The 14,104-nt window shown below is 42.7% G+C and overlaps 1 protein-coding gene across 3 annotated transcripts in view; it reads right to left on the reverse strand.

The window, feature by feature from the left end:
- SLC38A10 (solute carrier family 38 member 10) overlaps positions 1 to 14,104 on the reverse strand; it is a 127,415-nt gene that overhangs the window by 11,534 nt on the left and 101,777 nt on the right. For all 3 annotated transcript variants that reach the window (XM_070740192.1, XM_070740193.1, XM_070740194.1), the window contains exons 12-13: positions 1,961 to 2,128; positions 1,257 to 1,673 (exon numbers count right to left, since the gene is read on the reverse strand). In XM_070740192.1, the coding sequence (XP_070596293.1) occupies positions 1,257 to 1,673; positions 1,961 to 2,128 (585 nt within the window). The remainder of the gene's footprint in view (positions 1 to 1,256; positions 1,674 to 1,960; positions 2,129 to 14,104) is intronic.

Below are 14,104 nucleotides of genomic sequence, written 5' to 3' on the forward strand. Positions count from 1 at the left end.
CTTGTGAATAGGCACAACACTGGCCATTCTCCAATCCTCAGGAACTTCTCCTGTTAACAAGGATTGGTTAAACAAATCAGTCAGGGGGGTAGCAATGACAGATCTGAGTTCTTTAAGAACTCTGGGGTGGATGCCATCTGGACCCATTGCCTTATTTATCTTTAATCGTTCAAGTTCTTCTAAGACATCGCCTTCTAAGATCACTGGAGCTGAATCCGTACAGCTGGAAGCAATGCTATATCCCTCTATAGTATTATTTTGTAAGGTGTCTTTTGAGAAAACTGAACAGAAGTAGCTATTGAAATGGTCAGCGATCTCCTTATTCCCATTAATGCATGTATTATTCCCGGTACTAAGCTTCGTGATGCCGCAGTTTTTCTTCTTCTTATCATTAATATATCTGAAGAAGGTTTTATCCCCCTTCTTTACAGAAGTAAGTAAACAAACAAACAAACAAACAAATTATAGCCTGCTAGCAAGAAACCACTGCTAACTGCCTAAGCCTATTAAAATTCAAGCCCTAGCTCTGGAGAGCTATGCAATGCACTTGTACAATGAGGCCCCTGTCAAGACTGGGCTGTGAATCCCCAATGACCAGAATGGTGTAGCACCTGATGCTTAGCAAAGAAGTGCGGAACTGCACAAGAGCCAAGCCACAGACTCCACCATGGCCAACAATTTAGGGCAGCCCCTTTCCCAAACAATGACTGAAAGGGCTCTTCATGGGTACCCCCATACAAAGAAAAATTGTGATTTTAGGTCAGGGCAAACAGAAACTTAGGAATTCATCAGTATAAGATATTACATTTCCCTCTTACACATAAGTATTTGTTTTTTAAAGTGCAAGCAAAACAATTCATAATTATTTTTCTTGGGATATACAATCTACTTTTTTTAAAAGTTGCAAAAGTAGACTTCTTTCTTTCAGTAATGGATGCGACCAGGCTGGAGAAAACACTGGCACGAAGTGGACATTTTAAATAAAAATAAATAAAAGTCTTGGGGCAAAAAACAGCTGTGAATAAGGAAGGTCAATAGAGTAGGAATTTTGGAAAAATTCTTGAAAAGCCCAGCTCAGACTATAGCAGTTCAGCTCTGGGTGTGTCTTTAATTGTCTCTGCAGTTCTTTCAGGCGTTCTATGGCACCAATCAATTTCTGTAATAATTTATGTCGAGTGTATAAATGCAAAATCTCAGAAGACCAAATAATACATTAAACTTCCCCGGAACCAAAAGAAGCAGAGAAAAGTACATACGTGCTTCATTCTCCTTCTCCATGGATTTTACTCTTTCTTTGCCACGTTCGTCTACTTGCAAATTGGCATCGTTCTTCCCACCCAGGGCCTTGTCTCTCTTCTCATTCTGCTTTTCCAGCTCACTGTCTCTGCGAGGAGACTGGTCATCCTTGTGTACCACCCCCTCCGGCGCTGGCTTGGGGTCTTTTATGGGCTGGCCTTCCAGCTTTTTCTGGCCATTCTCTTCATCGTCTTTTTTAGGAACAATTTTAAGTTCTCCCTTCTCCGCCATAGCATTGCTCTCTACCAGGACCTCTTTGTCCGCTGGTGGCCGATTCTGTTCAGATTCCTCTTGGTCCTGACCCTCGTCCACTGCTACCCCATCGCGTGGCACTGGTGGCTCATGGCGATGGGCTTCACCCACAGGTTGTGCAATGCCTGTGTGAAAAGAAACACATTCTCTCAATCAAGAATGGCACAGAAAGCCACACCTTTGGTGAAGTACAATTGACGTGTATTTACAAAGTTCTCTCTCTGACCAAGAGGGGCGGCATACAAATCCAATAAATGAATGAATGAATGAATGAATGAATGAATGAATGAATGAATGAATGAATGAATGAATAAATAAATGGGAACTTAGAAAAATTATAACAAGTTGTGGATCTGTTGCTTCTCTTACTTTTATATTTCTAGCTTCTTTTTAAGTTCAAATTCTACGCTACCTTGATCAGGCCGGTCCAGTTGTACCTCCTCCTTTGGTTTCTCCTTGTCTTCTCTCTTAGGCATATCCATGGGAACTTTGATCTGTGGCTGTTCCACCTCTTCTTTCTCATTCATCGATTTGGGTCTGTCACGGTTATCAGCCACTTCTTGAACTGCAGGGTCTTGATCTGAAAAGCATGGTTGGAAATGATTAAGGACACGGATTCCTGGGATACAAACAAGCCCCCCCCCCCATGCTCTCTTGTGGCTATATCTCCTGCGGTGTTCAGTTTTTAATAAAGCGCAACTACAGTGATCCCTCTATTATCGCGAGGGTTCCGTTCCAAGACCCCTCGCGATAATCGATTTTTCGCGATGTAGGGTTGCGGAAGTAAAAACACCATCTGCGCATGCGCGCCCTTTTTTTCTATGGCCGCGCATGCGTAGATGGTGGAGTTTGCGTTCCCCGCCGCCCACGCAAAGGGGAAACCCCGGCTCCTCGCTGATGCCCGCCGCTCGCCCGCCCGCCAGCAAGAGGGGGAAGACCCAGGGAAGGTTCCTTCGGACGCCCAGCAGCTGATCTGCTCGGCGCAGCAGCAGCGAGCAGACAAAGATCGGAGTTTCCCAGCCGCCCACGCAAAGGGGAAACCCCGGCTCCTCGCTGATGCCCCCGCTCGCCCGCCCGCCGCCCGCCAGCAAGAGGGGGAGAGATAGAGAAAGAGAGAGAAGGAAAGAAAGAGATGAGAGAGGGAGGAAGAGAGTGTGAGAGAGGAAGAAGCAAGAGAGAGAAAGAGAGAGAGAAAGAAAGATGAGAAAGGAAGGAAGAGTGTGACGTCATCGGGTGGAAAAATCGCGATATAGCGTTTCGCGAAGATCGAGATCGCGAAACTCGAGGGATCACTGTACTGTGGAAAACGGATTGTTAGTTTGATGGTATCAGTTCTGCTTGGAAAGAGGCAACCTTCCCTTTTACCCTGGGCCATCTTCCCCATCTATGCACCACCGTACTGCCATTTTCCTCCACAAGGAAAAAGAGAAATGTGAGTGTGAGCGGAAACGCAAGAGATTCTTTAGGTGTAAGAAGTGACACTAATCAAATTCTCTCTCTCCCTCTCTAATACACACCAGGTTCCATTTTATATTGGAAGAGAGAAATGTATTTGTTTGTTTGATTGATTTCTATGCCATCCTTCCCAAATGACTCAGGGCGGCATACATAGAAACATAGAAGATTGATGGCAGAAAAAGACCTCATGGTCCATCTAGTCTGCCCTTATACTATTTCCTGTGTTTTATCTTAGCATGGATATATGTTTATCCCAGGCATGTTTAAATTCAGTTACTGTGGATTTACCAACCACGTCTGCTGGAAGTTTGTTCCAAGGATCTACAGTACTACTCTTTCAGTGAAATAATATTTTCTCACGTTGCTTTTGATCTTTTCCCCAACTAACTTCAGATTGTGTCCCCTTGTTCTTGTGTTCACTTTCCTATTAAAAACACTTCCCTCCTGGACCTTATTTAACCCTTTAACATATTTAAATGTTTTGATCATGTCCCCCCTTTTCCTTCTGTCCTCCAGACTATACAGATTGAGTTCATTAAGTCTTTCCTGATACTTTTTATGCTTAAGACCTTCCACCATTCTCATACAACATAATAAATACAGTACAATACACATGTATAGAAATCTAATATTAAAAATTACTATGAAAAAACTAAAAAAAAATGTACAAAGCCCCATTCATCCCAGCACAACCATCCACGTTCACCTAATCAATCACTCATGGCAACGGATGGAATTGATCTCGATGCTCATGGCCCCCATGCCTGCCGGCAGAGATGGGTCTTCAAAACTTTGCAAAAGGCCAGGAGGGAGGGGGCAATACGTATCTCCGGAGGGCGTTCATTCCAAAGAGCCGGGGCCGCCACAGAGAAGACTCTTCCCCTAGGTCTCACCAGATGACATTGTCTGGCTGATGGGACCTGGAGAAGGCTGACTTTGTGGGACTGAACCAGTTGCTGGGGTACACAAGGCAGAAGATGTTCCCGTAGATAATCTGGTTAGGAAAAGTAACCACAACTCTCATTTTTACACACACACACACACACACACACACACACACACACACACACGTTGGATTCTTAGAACAAAAAAAATGCTGCTGTTTGGGATGAGTGGCCACTAGATGGCAGCATTGCTCTTGCTCATTTACATGCTATGCATGACAAGCAGCACGTGAAGATGCCAGCTAGGCATGGCCAAGGGAAGCTACCTGCTGGAATTAGCAAACCCAGAAGAAACATACTAAGGAGTTGGTTTACAACAGAAAGCAAAAGAGAAATCCCCGGAAGGCAGAGTGAAGGAAGGAGGCAGACGAAGGCTGTCTGGGGCCTCTTCATTCAAGCCTCTTGCTGTAGGAATTGCCAGCATTGCTCCCTGCTTGCAGATACGGGCTGTGCTCTCTGCTTAAAACCAGAATTAACAGGAGGCAGGGTGTCACAGCAGAGGCTTCAGGCTTTCCCAATTAGGCCTCCCGTTTAAAAGCCTTGACACCGCTCTCTGCAGGAAAGTAGGAAAGCAGCCTGCAGCAAGGAGGAAGAGTGACAGTCCTACCCTTGGGCTTTCAAATTCTGCAGGTGGATGGGGCAGAGCCTTCTCACCTCCAGCTGCTTTCCTGACTAAATGGTGGAGAATAGATCCAACCTTTCCCCCCATCAAACCGAAGCTTGAAAGTCTTTTTTTTTCCAAAGAGGAAATAAATGAGAACAGGAAGACTACACCTCCCATTTATCAGAGGCCTACACTGCAAAAGAGCCTTGGAGGAGTTGGATTTAACACCCCCACCCCCCAAAAAAGCAGGGCAGTTCAGATTGTTCCCTCACTTCTGGCAGCTGAAGTCACGCCAAGCATTTCCTGCAGAGTTGAAGTCTGAAATAGTCATTCTCACACTTACGCGAACACCCTCCTCTCCACCCTGTCCCATTTTCCTTTTCAGCTCCCTGTGAACATTAACTTTGCCTCCACCCACACCCCTTCCAAGTGGGGCAGATGAGCATCAGTGGGTATGTAAGGTAGCCCACGGGTGCCAGGAACAGAACAGAGTTGGGGGGGGGAGGCAGAGAGAGAGAGAAAGGCTTGGCTTCAGGCAGCATTGTCAGAGAGACCAAATGCAAGAGGAAGCAAAGCAGCTGAAGAATGACAGCCAAAGTCCCACTTCCAAGCCAAGCTGGCTCCAGGTTCCACAGAGCCCTTGGGAGAGATGTTCTCAATTCAAGCTGCATCCTCCTCATTCTCTCTCTCTCTCTCTCTCTCTCCCACCCCTCTCTCGTTCACAACTTAGTTTAAAAGAAAGCAGTTACTCCATTTTGGAGAGAAGGCACTTCCCTAAAGTGGGGAATCTTCCAATGTATGTGGATTTCAACTCCCAGAATTTTCAGCAACGGCTTCACTGGCTGGATTTCGAAATCCATACCTCTGGAAAGAACCCAGATTAGGGAAGGCTGGTTTAGTCATCAGAGGCTCAGATTAGCTAGAGATAGAAACATAGAAACATAGAAATCTGACGGCAGAAAAAGACCTCATGGTCCATCTAGTCTGCCCTTATATTATTTTTTGTATTTTATCTTAGGATGGATATATGTTTATCCCAGGCATGTTTAAATTCAATTACTGTGGATTTACCAGCCACGTCTGCTGGAAGTTTGTTCCAAGGATCTACTACTCTTTCAGTAAAATAATATTTTCTCATGTTGCTCTTGATCTTTCCCCCAACTAACTTCAGATTGTGTCCCCTTGTTCTTGTGTTCACTTTCATATTAAAAACACTTCCCTCCTGGACCTTATTTAACCCTTTAATATATTTAAATGTTTCGATCATGTCCCCCCTTTTCCTTCTGTCCTCCAGACTATACAGATTGAGTTCGTTAAGTCTTCATTAAGATCAACAGGCAACAAGGAGGAAATGAATGAGCAATCTCAAACTATGCCCCCTCCCTTTTTTTTCTGTTCTAAGGAACCTATCAGGGAAAGAGGAGGGCTAGAAAGAAACATTACCTAGGAGATGTATGATTAGCAACCTTGGGTTTCTAAAACTGAACATTGTCAAGGACCACAACAAAACTAGAAGCCAGTGTTCTTTGTGGAACCTGGCAGATTAGCGAAGCACCAGCACAGGGCACAATTAGAATGACTTCGCAAGCAACTATATTTAGACAATATGAACGTCTCTGGCAGTCACAACAGAAGAAAAGTAACCAGTATTTCCAAAAATGCAAGAGGAAGAAATATACAAAACAAAGCCTGTAGCTACAACAATTCCCCAAAGTCTTCTGCTGTAATTAGTGTGGCTGGCTGACCCTGGATCTCAGAATATGTTGGGGATGTTATGATTTCAATGGCATATGATATAGATCGAAGGGAGCCCGATGGCTCAGCGGTTAAAAATGCTGAGCTTGTCTGCTGCAAAGCTGACAGCACAGGTTTGAGACCTGAGCATTGCACGACAGGGTGAGCTCCCACTATTTGCCCCAACTCCTGCTGACTTGGTGGTTCAAAAGCATGCAAATGAAAGTATTTATTTATTTGATTTTTAAGCCGCCCTTCTCCTTAGACTCAGGGCGGCTTACAACATGTTAGCAATAGCACTTTTTAACAGAGCCAGCCTATTGCCCCCACAATCCGGGTCCTCATTTTACCCACTTGGAAGGATGGAAGGCTGAATCAACCTTGAGCCAGTGATGAGATTTGAACCGCTGATCTACAGATCTACAGTCAGCTTCAGTGGCCTGCAGTACAGCACTCTACCTGCTGCCCCACCCCGGCTCATAAGTAAGTAAGTAAGTAAGTAAGTAAGTAAGTAAGTAAGTAAGTAAGTAAGTAAGTAAGTAAGTAAGTAAGTAAGTAAGTAAGTAAGTATGTATGTATGTATGTATGTATTTATTTGATTGATTGATTGATTGATTCGATTTGTATGCCACCCCTCTCCGCAGACTCGGAGTGGCTCACAACAATAATAAAAAACAATGCATCACAAATCTAATATTAAAAAGTCTCTAAAGTAAAGTAGATAAATGGGTCCACTTTGGTGAGAAGCTAATGTCATGCTGGCCACGTGATTATGGAAAGTATCTTTGGATAATGCTAAGTCCCTCAGCTAAGAAATTGTGTTCAGCACCCATCCCTAGACATGACTGGACATAGACCTTTATAATCAAGACTAGAAATGGGCATTTTGCAGCCCCTGGATACATTCGGCCCTTTGGGTATCCCTGTTTGGCCCACTTGGCTTGTTTTTATTTTGAAAATAACAATTTTTTCTCTCAATTTATGTATGTAAGATAAGATAACTTTTATCTTATAAATAATAAGATAGTGATGCAATAAGGATGTTTAGACTCTAGAAACAGTGCAAAGAAAAGCGACAAAGATGATTAGGGGACTAGAGGCTAAAACATATGAAGGAAAGTTGCAGGAATTGGGCATGGCTAGTTTGATGAGAAGAAGGACCAGGGGAGACATGATAGCAGTCTTCCAGTATCTCAGAAGTTGCCATAAAGAAGAAGGAGTCAACTTATTCTCCAAAGCACCTGGGGGAAGGACAAGAAACAATGGGTGGAAACTAATCAAGGAGAGAAGCAACTTAGAACTAACGAGAAATTTCCTGACAGTTAGAATAATTAAACAATGGAACAGCTGGCCTCCAGAAGCTGGGAATATTCCAACACTAGAAGTTTTTAAGATGTTAGATAACCATTTGTATGAAGTAGCTTAAGCAGGGGGTTGGACTAGAAGACCTCCAAGGTCCCTTCCAACTCTGTTGTTGTTGTTTACTGTGAACCCCCTGGCCCACATTAAAAATGAAATTCTATTGCCTAGTCTCAAGAGAAAGGGTATATCTACCCAATCACATACACACACATATACACATGCTATAAATATACATAAATATACATGTGTGTGCATGGCTACACACCTTTACAGCCCTATTTGTTCAGCCCTCCACAAGAGTCTCTGTTTCTCATGGGGCGCCTTGAGAAAATTAATTGCCCATTCCTGGCAATTAGATAAATTGAAAACCAGAAGTAAGACAATCTAGTATGGTTCGTTGCCCAGATTATTTGGGAAACTTTCTCCTAAAGCACAGTGGCTTCTGAATGCTGGATCTGATGCTAATCTCATCACTGGCTCCAGGTTGATTCAGCCTTCCTTCCTTCCGAGGTGGGTAAAATGAGGACCCAGATTGTGGGGAAAATATGCTGGCTCTGTTTAAAAAAAGGTGCTATTGCTAACATGTTGTAAGCCGCCCTGAGTCTAAGGAGAAGAGAGGCATTAAAAAACATTGAATAAGTAAATAAACAAATAAATAAATGATATCTCAAATCTGATTTCTTAAGGCAAAGCCACTTTTTACCTACTGCAAGATTCAAGAAAGCAAGTAAGAGCACTTGTTTCACACATCCACTCAACAGACTACCAAGTGCAGTGAATCAAATCCCTTCCTACTTTAAGCTCGAGATTCTTTAGATAAAATGTAGGGTACTGCTTAATGTCCTTAAACCAGGGAGCTCTTACATAACAACATGAGGATATGATACATTTTGTTTTAAATATGAAATCACCGTTTTTCCATTATCCTTACTAGACAGGGTGCTGGGTTCTATCCAGGGGTGGGCTACTGCCCGGACAGGGGGCAAACGCAGTGGGGTAGCAAAAATGGAGCTCCACCCCAGAGCACCCAATTTGCACTGAAAGATGTTGAAAGAAAATGCAGGGCATCCTGCATATCACTGTGTGGTAGTAAAAACTTTGGTACCCCTTCACTGGTTCTATGCATACCGTTTAAGGACCATATAGGAGTGGGCATCCTACAGCCCTTGGACCACTTATGAAATATTTTTGCAATTCCCAGAGCTCAACAACATCAGCAACCAAACGGTAATTTTCAAAGGGCGATGTCTTCCTCTTTTACAATTTGTTGCAAAAAGCAAATGCATTAAGTCACCAGGAATACCTGTCACACCTATTTCCATAAGACTTCTCAAACCCTAAAAGGAAAATAAAGACATCCTCAAATTTCATTTGTTTCAGGGAGGCAATCATTGTATGTCCCAATGGTAGCACCCAACTAAAAAAGTTGCTTGGGGAATAAAAAGAAAACTTGGGGAATAGAAAGGAAAGGAAAAAAGGATGGGGACAAATATGAACAGGCAATAAGACTGGCACTGTTTAGCAAAAGATTGAAAAGTCCAACTTGAACTAAGAAGACTAAACCACACATGGGATTGGGAGGAGGGGGAGGAAACCACGTACACCAATCTCCCCCAAGTTGGTACTTTCCAAACATACACTGGGTCTAGATAAGTGGTGTGCTGGTAAATGTTTAGCAACTGGCTCTCCAGATCCATTGCCGCCACAGTGTTTGCGCTACTAGCCACTGAACAGCTAATCAGCATGCTCCATTGTGACTCAGCTCTGCTCTCAAGTGGCTCACAGAATGCCAGAAAATTTAACAATCAGCTTTTGCAATCCTGTATGAGCTGGCTTCAGCATACCACTGGGTCTGTAGTTCCCAGAAAACCCAGCTAGCATGGCCTTTATGAATGGCCAATTGAAACCCTACCTTGCTACGTTTCAAACCATACATGTATATTTGGATGCTGCTGGGAATACTGTTGTTTCGTAACTTAGAATCTACGTAGAATTTTCAATTCCAGTGGCATTTGCTTTTCCTTTGACGGGCCACATAGAAAAGGAGGGGGGGGGTATTTTATCTGTTTTCCACTGTTGGGCATATACTATTCTGGCATCTGTTAGTATATGTATAACTAGGTATCTTACTTCTTTTTCTATTTTTTTTATTAAAAATACCCAATAAATATAATTCTGGGGTTTTTTCCGATTTCTTCATTTGCTATTTCTTTTAACCAATTTGTTATTTTATTCCAAAACTTTTTTGCCTGTGTGCATGTCCACCATTGGTGGTAGAACATGCCTCTTTCTTTTTTACACTTCCAACATATTGGAGAGGTTTTTGGGAACATTTTTGCAAGTCTTTCTGGCGATAGGTGCCACCTGTAGAACATTTTTAATTGGTTTTCCTTGAATGCGGTCGGTCTTGTCATCTGCCAATTGTTAATCCATAATTTTTCCCATTTTTCTAGTTCAATTGTGTAGCCAAAATTCATTCCCCAGCTTATCATATTCTCTTTTACAATTTCCACTTCTGTTTCATAACGGATCAAAAATTTATATATTTTACCGATTAATTTTTCATCATTTTTAATAGTGTCCTGTCCAATTCACCCCTCCCCACCAGAAAACCATAAAATACCGGAAGAAAACATAATAATTAAAAAAATACTAGACTGTGCGGAGATGGACAGGCTATCCAAAAGATTAGAGGGAAAAGAAGAATCAGATTACTATAAAACATGGGCAAAAATTTTTGATTGGCTAAAAGAAATAAATAAATAAAAATTTACGCAAAGCAACACATCAAATAAAAGAATTCAAAAATTAATATTACCGGTATGTAAAAAAAAAGAAAGAAAGAAAAGGAGGGGGGGACCTAGAGTGAAGCAGTTTTGAGCCATTAAAATGCACTGCATGCAAACCTCCAAGGTTTCTTCACCCCCACAATGTCTAAAGGAATTTACTTGAAACAAAAATACGTAGTGGATTTGATGTAATACGTGTCGAAATTTGTAGTTGTGCAGATTTACAAGGACATTCTCTTTCCTCAAAACCCTGATTACCAATAACTCATGGGGGGAAATACAGCTGCAAAGCCAGAAGTTTAGATACAAGCTTGCGAGTTGCATTCCACATCGGAAAAAACCCAGGGTTGAAGCGTTTAGCGAATTGATGCCAGAGACTCCCACCTTATCAGAGGGGAATAGAAAGCGGAAAGAAACGGGGGAATGGACACTATCTTTCCCGTTTTTCACAGCATTAACTGCTGTGCAGCCAAATGACCTGGACCAGCTTTCAGGCACAGTCAGCGAGTTGCCGATTTAAAAGGGAACACACACTACATGTATGTTTCCCCTTTTTAAATGCAGGGCTTAGTGGCAAGGCCGGGATTAATCTTTATTTCAGCAGCTTCTGAAATAACCCTGGAAGCTTCGACCAGGAATTTAACTTTATCACCTGGACCGTGATCTTTTCACCTGGCCTAGAATGTTAGTCTGTCACCAGCTGATTTTCCCCAGGTCATTTGGCTAAAGGGCAGCTATGCCAGGAAGAGCAGAACAGATACAGCACATTCCTTGTTTATTTCAGTTTTCTATTCCCCTCTGATAAGGTGGAGGGGTTTTTGGCATTAATTTATTAATGCTCCAGTTGCGTTCAACACTGTGGAACATAACGAGTAAGCTTATATCTAAACCTCTGGCTTTGCATATACAACACACACACAAACACACAAATGTATGCAGCGCAGACACTCAGAGCAAAACAAAAGGGGGGGGGGGGAAGAGATTTTTTTAAAAAAGAGTCTCCACTCTGTAATAAGGCAAAGTTGCCTCAAAGCCGTCATTTTCTCAGCAGGAAGCAAAATTAAGTTCATCATCAGGGCGTGAATTAACGGCCTCTCACGCTGCTCGGAAATCTATAAGGGGCTATATGTGGTTTGGAGAGAAACATTTTGCCCAGGATGTGTAATAATCACTGAAACTGTAGAGTCGCCCTCCTGGTCCCTTTGGATAATGTTACAGTAATGTTGTGCCTCTTAATGTTTTATGAGGGGTGCTGGGCTTGACAGGAAAAAAGGCGAAGAGGCTGTAAAAGCTTCTTAGCTTACAAAAACAGCAGGGGGGGGGGGAAAAGAACTCGGGGGCTCAGGAAGAATTAGGCAGAAAGGAGGAGGGGGAGAAAAGATGAAAAAACCCCAAACGTTGGGAGTGCACCCAAGGACTGGTGGCTGAATAAATACCTCGCACACCGAGCCAACCGGAGCTGAACTCCTCTGACTGCATTAGGACAGGGTGAGGGAAGGACTTTTCCCATGGGGGTATCTGAAGCATCCACTTTTATTTTAATGGCCCACCAACTCCCCCCCCCCCAAATCCCTCTGGGCTGCAATAAAATCTCATCGCGAGCAATCAACCCTAAAAGCTTTTCCAATACCCTCTCCAAGAATTCAACAAGGAGAGAAGTTCTTCTCCCGGGAAGATGAGGATTGGGTACCTGGCCCAGTGCACTGCTGTCAATTCAGAGGAAAAAACCCCCTTCTAATGTTCTTTGCAGCCTCCAAAGTCACAATGGCAGCCGTGTTTTATTTTGGAATATCCCACGTAAATAGCAATAGCATTTAGACTTATATACCACTTCAAAGTGTTGGTTATGACCTTTAAAGCTCTTCATGGCATTGGACCAGAATATCTCCGAGACCGCCTCCTGCCACACGAATCCCAGCAACCGGTTAGGTCCCACAGAGTGGGCCTTCTCCGGGTCCCGTCAACTAAACAATGTCGGTTGGCGGGCCCCAGGGGAAGAGCCTTCTCTGTGGCGGCATCGGCTCTCTGGAACCAACTCCCCCCAGAGATTAGAACTGCCCCTACCCTCCTTGCCTTTTGTAAACTCCTTAAAACCCACCTTTGTCGTCAGGCATGGGGGAACTGAAATATCTCCCCTGGGCCTATACAATTTATGTATGGTATGCTTGTGCGTATGTCTGTTTAATAATGGGTTTTTAAAAAATATTTTAAATTGTAAATTTATTAGATTTGTTATAAACTGTTTTTTATTGTGTTGTGAGCCGCCCCGAGTATACGGAGAGGGGCGGCATACAAATCTAATAAACATAAACATAGTTACAACCCTCTCTAAGAATCAGCCTATTGCCCCCAACAATCTGGGTCCTCATTTTACCCACCTCGGAAGGATGGAAAGTGGAGTCAACCTTGAGCCGGTGATGAGATTTGAACTGCTGGACTACAGCTAGCAGTTAGATGAAGTAGCCTGCAGTGCTGCACTCTAACCACTGCGCCACGCCAGCTCGTAAAGAGCCCCCCCGCGAGAAAAATATAACTGCTAGGCTTTGGGCTCCTTGGCAGGTTTATCCCAGAATAATCCAAATAAAATGCAAAGGCAAATCTTTTCATGTTTTTCAGTAAAGGCAGCCCTCAACCTATGACCACAATGGAGTCTAGCATTTCCTTTTGCTACGCAAGGCAGTTGTGAAGTGACTTTTGCCCCATTTTACGACCTTTCTCGCCACAGTTGTTGAACAAATCACTGCCGTTAAGTTAAGGCTTCCCAATGGGCTTTGCATATCAGTCCTCGGAGAGGGGCGGCATACAAATCTAATAAATTCTTATTATTATTATTAATTACCGTATATCAGTAGGTCGCAAAAGGTGCTTGATCACATGACCCCATGAAATTATCATAAGTACAAGCCAGTTGCCAAACATTTTTTATTTTGATCATGTGACCATGGAGATATTGCAATTGTCTTAAGTGTGAAAAAACGGCTGTAAGTCACTTTTTTCAGTGCCACTAGATCTTTGAATAGTAACACGGCTGTAACTTGAGGACTGTCTGTAAGATGGAGAATACAAATGGAACAGGGAGTTGGAAGGCTTTTCGCCAAATGCGTAATTTAAAGAAACAGTTAAGTCAAAAATAACGCAGCAAGGCTGGGCTCAGAAATTACAGTACAAGCAGTGGCTTATCATTTACAATAGAATAGAATTCTTTATTGGCCAAGTGTGATTGGACACACAAGGAATTTGTCTTGGTGCATATGCTCTCAGCGTACATAAAAGAAAAAGATACATTTGTCAAGAATCACAAGGTACAACACAATGATTGTCACAGGGGTCAAATAAGGAAGGAAGAAACAATCGATATTAATAAAAAATCTTAGGATACAAGTAATAAATTAGTTATACAGTCATGAGTGGGAGGAAATGGGTGATAGGAATGATGAAGAAAAACCTAGCAGTAATAGTAGTGCAGACTTAGTAAATAGTTTGACAGTGTTGAGAGAATTATTTGTTTAGCACAGTGACGGTGTGGAAAAGATGGAAAAGAGGTTAAGGACAAGGTAAAAAAGAAAAACTATAGTCTCGCTCTCCTTCCCTACAATCAATCTCCTACAAAACATTTATTTATTGTTTTAAATGTTTTTAGTATTTTTAACTGTAATATATTTTCG

The sequence above is a fragment of the Erythrolamprus reginae genome, chromosome 2 (genome assembly GCF_031021105.1).
Source record: "Erythrolamprus reginae isolate rEryReg1 chromosome 2, rEryReg1.hap1, whole genome shotgun sequence".
Taxonomy (NCBI): domain Eukaryota; kingdom Metazoa; phylum Chordata; class Lepidosauria; order Squamata; family Dipsadidae; genus Erythrolamprus; species Erythrolamprus reginae.